The following is an 8,711-nucleotide window of genomic DNA, read 5'->3' as shown; positions in this document are numbered from 1 at the left end:
CACTGAGCCTCCTCCCTGCTGTGTTATTAGACTTGATCGGTGATCCTGGATCAGTCAGTCAGCTGACAGGTTCAGACTGGAGAAACTGAGTCTGTCATCCTGATGGACAGATCTTTAATAGTTATCATATAAACATCATCACACTTTCTTATGGTGTGGACCTGGTTCAGACTGGTTTTGGACTGGTTTGATCTGGTTTGGACTAGTTTTAGTAGTAGAAACCTACAGCAGTCTGGTTCTGGTTAGAGCCAGTTAACAGTAAGTCAGAACCAGAACACACACACACACACACACACACACACACACACACACACACACACACACACACACATATGCACACAGCTGCAGATACCTGTGGGCTGAGTCACCTGGACACGCCCCTAATGACTTAAGACTACTGTAAAACACTGCTGAAGGGTGTGTGTGTGTGTGTGTGTGTGTGTGTGTGTGTGTGTGTGTGTGTGTGTGTGTGTGTGTGTGTGTGTGTTGGTGAATGGAGGCTGTAAACAGTTGATTTCACTGTCAGTAGAATCCCAGCTGTGAGTTTTATTAAAAATCATCAATAACAACTCTGTCTCTCTCTCTCTCTCTCCCTCTCTCTCTGTGTCTCTCTCTCTGTCTCTCTCTCTCTCCAGGAGAAGTATCCAGCTGTGGTCTCTCTTCCTGGAGGCTGCAGGTCAGAGGTCATGACCCTGCACCACCCTCAGCTTCCTGGGTAAATGACATCACTTCCCTTTCTCTGTCTGATTTAACCTGTCTGTCTTTAACAGACAGACAGGTTAAATGAGAGAGAATGTGAGAGAGACAGACAGGTCAGAGAGACAGACAGGTTAGGTTAGAGACAGACAGGTGAGAGACACAGACAGACAGGTAAGAGACACAGACAGGTGAGAGAGAGAGACAGACAGGTGAGAGAGACAGACAGGTCAGAGAGACAGACAGGTGAGAGAGACAGACAGGTCAGAGACACAGACAGGTCAGAGAGACAGACAGGTGAGAGAGACGGACAGGTCAGAGAGACAGACAGGTGAGAGACACAGACAGGTGAGAGACACAGACAGACAGGTAAGAGACACAGACAGGTGAGAGAGAGAGACAGACAGGTGAGAGAGACAGACAGATAGGTGAGAGAGACAGACAGGTCAGAGAGACAGACAGGTGAGAGAGACAGACAGGTCAGAGACACAGACAGGTCAGAGAGACAGACAGGTGAGAGAGACGGACAGGTCAGAGAGACAGACAGGTGAGAGACACAGACAGGTTAGAGAGACAGACAGGTGAGAGAGACAGACAGGTCAGAGACACAGACAGGTGAGAGAGACAGACAGGTTAGATGTATGAATGAAGTGTTTATAAAGAAGTTGCAGTGAAACTTTCTTGTACCTGAAGGAGGATTCATCAGCAAAGAAACACACCAAACACACAACAATACACAGCAATACACCATAACACACAACAATACACAACAACACACAACAATACACCATAACACACAACAATACACAACAACACACAACAATACACCATAACACACAACAATACACCATAACACACAACAATACACAACAACACACAACAATACACCATAACACACAACAATACACAACAACACACAACAATACACAACAACACACAACAATACACAACAACACACAACAATACACCATAACACACCAAACACACAACAACACACAACAATACACAACAACACACAACAATACACCATAACACACAACAATACGTAAGGGATAATGTACAGTGAGCGGGTCATTATTGCAAAATAAACCCTTTATTTCACAATAATGACCTGCTCACTGTTCATTATCCCGCTTATTACACGGCTACTTACTAAAGAAATCAATAATTTGACACAAAATATTGATTTAAAAATGATTTTACTGATTTAAAAATGATTTTATTGCTTCCGCTACAAAAAATAGTCCGTTAGATTGTAGGTTGGAGCTGTGTCCATAGCAACATAAACTCTGCAGCTTCTTACCTTCTTTACTGTTCAGCCATTAACCATGAATACAACGTTTCATGCTCTCCAAATATATTAAAATTAATATTAGAAAAATCTTCCATGGTGTTTTCTGATGGAGTAACGGAAACGTTTTTTTGCCACAGAGTGTCACGAATGAGCTGACGTTAAATTTAAATTAACCGTTAAATTTACTGGACTTCTTTCTGCGGATTGATATGATTGGACGCGGTCCTCCAGAGTCTGTGATCAGAACTGTGTCCATAGCAACGGTCTGTTATTCAGAAATAACAGACCGTAGAATGCCGTAATCGACCAATCAGAATCGAGTATTCAACAAAGCCGTGTAATAAACAATAAACAACAATACACAACAACAGCAGATGAGCTGCAGTCTGGAGCGTGTCTGTTCCTGTCTGCTCCACCGCCTGAACAACAAGCAGAGAAGAAGATCAGCCGCCGCCATTTTCATTTGTTTACACCGGAAATGACTTCTTCGTTGGTAGTTGTTCGTTCAGCGGTAATGTTCGGTTAGCGCTCCTGCCTGAAACACCACACCGCAGCGTCACATGACACGTTCTGGAGGAGAAACAGCTGTGATCTGCTGAGCTCTCCACAGCTTCATGTCATGTTGATATGATACGATACGATACGATATGATACGATATGATATGATATGATACGATATGATATGATACGATATGATATGATACGATATGATATGATATGATATGATATGATATGATATGATACGATATGATATGATACGATATGATACGATAGAACTTTATCGTCAGATTTCTCTGAAATTTGTCATGCATCATAGCAGCTCTGTTCAGAATAAACACAATGACATGACATTGCACATGAAACACATAACCACACCATGTTCAGTAACACATAAACATCTGAATAGCAGATAAATAGCACAGGGACCCTCAGTTACCCCCATATTGCACTAAGCTGCTGTATTGCACTCTCCAAACAAAATCCTAATTTTACACCTCACCATTATAATTATAGTTATTGCACAGGAGTCCCTGACTGGCCTGCTGTGTGGGGAATAAAAGAATTCCTCAGTCTGTTGTGTTTGAACTGTGAACCGCCTTAGAGAGCAGAAGCTGTGTTAACATCAGAGTTTCATCTGTCAGAATATGGTCCAGTGATATGGGAATATGAAAAACATCAGAGTTTTTATCTTGAATCCACAGTTTAATACACCTGAGAGTGAAACTTCACTTTCTGTCTGTCTGTCTGTCTGTCTGTCTGTCTCTCTGTCTCTCTCTCTGTCTGTCTCTCTGTCTCTCTCTCTGTCTGTCTGTCTGTCTGTCTGTCTGTCTGTCTGTCTCTCTGTCTCTCTGTCTCTCTCTCTGTCTGTCTCTCTGTCTCTCTCTCTGTCTGTCTGTCTGTCTGTCTGTCTGTCTCTCTCTCTCTCTCTCTCTGTCTCTCTCTCTCTAGTTGCGTCCTATTGGTCCATTGGTCAGTTGAGGTGTCCAGAGGGGGCGGAGTCACTCCAAAGATCGACCTGCTGACCAAAATCCCAGAGAGAGGTGAAGATACTCTCTAATACTACAATATATACACTATACAATACTACACTCACACAGTATAATACTACACTCACACAGTATACTACACACTCACACAGTATAATACTATACTCACACAGTATACTACACACTCACACAGTATAATACTACACTCACACAGTATAATACTACACTCACACAGCATAATACTACACTCACACAGTATAATACTACACTCACACAGTATACTACACACTCACACAGTATAATACTATACTCACACAGTATACTACACACTCACACAGTATAATACTATACTCACACAGTATAATACTACACTCACACAGTATACTACACACTCACACAGTATAATACTACACTCACACAGTATACTACACACTCACACAGTATAATACTACACTCACACAGTATACTACACACTCACACAGTATAATACTATACTCACACAGTATACTACACACTCACACAGTATAATACTACACTCACACAGTATAATACTACACTCACACAGTATACTACACACTCACACAGTATAATACTATACTCACACAGTATACTACACACTCACACAGTATAATACTACACTCACACAGCATAATACTACACTCACACAGTATAATACCACACTCACACAGCATAATACTACACTCACACAGTATAATACTACACTCACACAGCATAATACTACACACTCACACAGTATAATACTACACTCACACAGTATAATACTACACTCACACAGTATAATACTACACTCACACAGCATAATACTACACTCACACCGTATAATACTACACTCACACAGTATAATACTACACACTCACACAGTATAATACTACACTCACACAGTATAATACTACACACTCACACAGTATAATACTACACTCACACAGTATAATACTACACTCACACCACATAATACTACACTCACACAGTATAATACTACACTCACACCACATAATACTACACTCACACAGTATAATACTACACTCACACCACATAATACTACACTCACACCACATAATACTACACTCACACAGTATAATACTACACTCACACCACATAATACTACACTCACACAGTATAATACTACACACTCACACCACATAATACTACACTCACACAGTATAATACTACACTCACACCACATAATACTACACTCACACAGTATAATACTACACTCACACAGTATAATACTACACTCACACCACATAATACTACACTCACACAGTATAATACTACACTCACACCACATAATACTACACTCACACGGTATAATACTACACACTCACACCACATAATACTACACTCACACAGTATAATACTACACTCACACCACATAATACTACACTCACACAGTATAATACTACACTCACACAGTATAATACCACACTCACACAGTATAATACTACACTCACACAGCATAATACTACACTCACACAGTATACTACACACTCACACAGTATAATACTACACTCACACAGTATAATACTACACTCACACAGTATAATACTACACACTCACACAGTATAATACTACACTCACACAGTATAATACTACACACTCACACAGTATAATACTACACTCACACAGTATAATACTACACTCACACCACATAATACTACACTCACACAGTATAATACTACACTCACACCACATAATACTACACTCACACAGTATAATACTACACACTCACACCACATAATACTACACTCACACAGTATAATACTACACTCACACCACATAATACTACACTCACACAGTATAATACTACACTCACACAGTATAATACTACACTCACACAGTATAATACTACACTCACACAGTATAATACTACACTCACACAGTATAATACTACACTCACACCACATAATACTACACTCACACAGTATAATACTACACTCACACAGTATAATACTACACTCACACAGTATAATACTACACACTGTGGCTCTCATTTATGAAACAAACGTAGGACAGAAAACTGGGCGTTGGATCATTTCCACTCAAAGTTCAGTGTTTATCAATTTACAATTTACAATTTCACATTTGGCAGACGCTTTTATCCAAAGCGACTTACACATGAGATTTGCATACAACACAAGCAAGTTTCTAGATAGGAGAGAACAACGAGAGTAAGTGCTATAGAGCTAAGTTCTGGTCCAACAGGACATAGGTGCTACGAGACAGTGCAACAGTCTGAACCTGAGGAGCTTCGATCAAATCTCACATCAGGTCTGAACTCCTGCAGCAGGTTTTCCAGTCAGCTGGACTTGGAGTCGGAGAATTGTTATTAGACCATATATTCTGACTGCATCTAAGCATATGCAGCCACATATTCATCACTTAAAAATATGTAGCCTATGGCAAAATGTTCTATTTTGTAAAGGCCTACAGTGACTATGTGTCATACAGCCTATCCCTAACATAAATATGTATTTTCAAATTGTTTGCAGTTAACGGGGTTAACAGTTTTCTGGTGATTAATTAAGATTCATTTCTCTTTCATTTTCAGATAGTCTACTTGTTTGAGGTCTGACCATTTTTTCTTCACCTAAATGTAAAGAATTGCGATACAAGCTTTATATTAGGCTACTATTTTATATATATATATGTATATATCTATAGGCTATACATATCACGGATGTATAAATTAAATATTCAAACCTCAGCTGGAGTTCGGTTGTCGACGGCAACGAGATTTCTTTCCATTCTGCGTTTTTCCGACTTCCTTTGAAGACTTTCCAGACCAAACAGAACTAACTGGTTCAGTTGGACCTGAAGACTTGAGAAGTTTCTCTTCTTGGACGTATGACGCCTCTCCATGTGGTAAACTCTGGGGGCGTGGCCTCTGAACCCAGAATATTTAGGGGCGTGATATTTAAATGAGGATTGTTTTCAGCCTCCACATTGATCAACGCCCGATCGTTCTGACGCTGTGATCAGAGATACGAACCTGAACCCTGTCCTGAGAGGACTTCTGCACTCGGATCTGTGCTGGTTTCTACGTTAGATTGATAAATGAGGGTCTGAGTGTGTTTGAGGTTCTGGATGTTTCCGTCTCTCAGCTCTGCAGACGGACTCGTCCGGTGCTGTTGGCGGGGCTGCGGACGCCTTCCAGAGCCTGCTGAGGATTCTGGGAGCCGAGGCCGCCGTGGAGAGCCTGGTCAGGGCCGTCAGCGCGTAGACAGGAAGTGACACGCCCCGCAGACAGGAAGCGGAGCGCCGCGTCCGGACAGACAACCCGCAGACTCACATACACACACACTGCTCTCCTGCACTGAAGTTTTAGGACTTACAATATTTAAAAAAAAATCTATCACAGGTCTCAAATACTCTGATCCTGATCAGCTGATCTGTTTAACAAGCAAAACAGGAAGTGGATCGGTTCATGTGGGAGCATCCTGAGAGACCGTTACTGACAGGATGATCAATAACCAATAATCAGCTGATGGACCTGTGTCACATCTAAATCTGTTCTATGTGAGAATATTTCATCATGTGAAAACCTTCTGATAAAAATCTGTCTCTGACTTTGTTGTGAAATCTTTTGGTTTTATTGATGATGTGATGCATTTCCTGTTGAAACAGGATGTGGGGGCGGGGCTTACCGCAGGGAGGGATTAGTCAGAAGTGTAAACCAATGGGAGATCAGTTAGGGAGAGGGAGGCAGTTTGATTGGATGTGAGGGGCGGGGCTGTTCAAAAACCTGTGATGTTTTATTGGTTGAGTTTTTATTTCCCCCTCCCGGTGCAGTGTGATGTCATCAGTAAAGAAATAAAAAATGAAATAAAAATGTCAAATTCTGAATCTTTTTTTTGTCATTTTAGCGTGGAAACGATCCGACCGACTTTAACGTGTTCTGAAAGTCGGCCGCTGCTTCAGATTCACACCGAACTTTTTCCTCAGGCTCCGTCTCAGGAAGAAAAGTGAAGGAACAGACAGAAAGGTTTTAGTCTCTTAGAAATTCTTTATTCAATATAAAGAGCTCTGTTGTTATCACTGGACCAGGAACAGCAGAGAGCTCATTGGTCAGAATCTAAAAAAATAAATAATTTAAATACAAAATGCCAGACAGCAATGTCCCCTTTGTATTTCCAAATAGGTTTTTCTTCTCTCAGCTATATACACACACGCAGTATTAGAAGTCTTAGGTATCACAGTGCTGTGATGTTTCTGTTCGTAATAAAGACCCAAAGACCCAAAGACCCGCAACACCCGGAGCTCCGAGGACCGGCCCGAAGCCGCCGCCGAGTCCGGCCCCGGGGTTTCAACCCAGACTCCCACGACTTCAACAACGATCCGTCGACCTGATCAGAGACCGATCGTATAATTACAATCCACCTGCTGTTCAACATGTGGCAGCAGTCGGTCTCTTCAGTGTTTGGAACAGAGCTGTGACCAAGTGCTCCAGTCCCAAGTCAAGTCCCAAGTCTCAAGTCTAAATGTAGAACAGCAAGTCAAGTCAGAACAAATCAAGAGTCCAGTATCAATTTAATATCTTAAAGAAAACTAAATATCTAGGACTTTTCAATGCAATATGGTTTTAATAGGATAAAAACTTGGTAAGAGCATCATGAGTTTGATTTCTATAATCAGTTTCAGCTTCAATAAATTCAATCATTCCATACAAATTCAGAAAACAGAATTTAAATTCAGTCGTCTGCTGGAACAAATCTCATCACTTTCAATCTAAGTCATTTACACAAACACAAGATCTCAAGTCAAGACTTTAGAAACCTTTTCAAGTCATCAGAGTACAAGTCAGAGCCAAGTCCCAAGTCACCAGAACCCAAGTCAAGTCAAGTCAAGTCAAGTCCCAAGTCACCAGAACCCAAGTCAGAGTCAAGTCCCAAGTCACCAGAACCCAAGTCAAGTCCCAAGTCACCAGAACCCAAGTCAGAGTCAAGTCCCAAGTCACCAGAACCCAAGTCAAGTCCCAAGTCACCAGAACCCAAGTCAAGTCCCAAGTCACCAGAACCCAAGTCAAGTCCCAAGTCACCAGAACCCAAGTCAGAGTCAAGTCCCAAGTCACCAGAACCCAAGTCAGTCAAGTCCCAAGTCACCAGAACCCAAGTCAAGTCCCAAGTCACCAGAACCCAAGTCAAGTCCCAAGTCACCAGAACCCAAGTCAAGTCCCAAGTCACCAGAACCCAAGTCAAGTCAAGTCCCAAGTCACC

At 41.4% G+C, this 8,711-nt stretch overlaps 1 protein-coding gene across 1 annotated transcript; it reads left to right on the top strand.

Annotated features, from left to right (window-relative positions):
• The first annotated feature begins 636 nt into the window (after positions 1 to 636).
• cenpp (centromere protein P) lies at positions 637 to 7,274 on the top strand. The gene is made up of 3 exons (XM_071514334.1): positions 637 to 715; positions 3,440 to 3,531; positions 6,600 to 7,274. The coding sequence occupies exons 1-3, from the start codon at positions 687 to 689 to the stop codon at positions 6,716 to 6,718; spliced, it is 240 nt and encodes a 79-aa protein (XP_071370435.1). The 5' UTR covers positions 637 to 686; the 3' UTR covers positions 6,719 to 7,274.
• The last annotated feature ends 1,437 nt before the right edge of the window (positions 7,275 to 8,711 follow it).

Source organism: Centroberyx affinis, unplaced genomic scaffold, assembly GCF_046629955.1.
Source record: "Centroberyx affinis isolate AG114_WGS23_722 - 3 ecotype Tasmania unplaced genomic scaffold, CSIRO-AGI_Caff_v1 ptg008507l_1, whole genome shotgun sequence".
Classification (NCBI taxonomy): Eukaryota; Metazoa; Chordata; class Actinopteri; order Beryciformes; family Berycidae; genus Centroberyx; species Centroberyx affinis.
The sequence above is the reverse complement of the archived record's forward strand: the minus strand, read 5'-3'. Positions and strand labels throughout refer to the sequence as shown.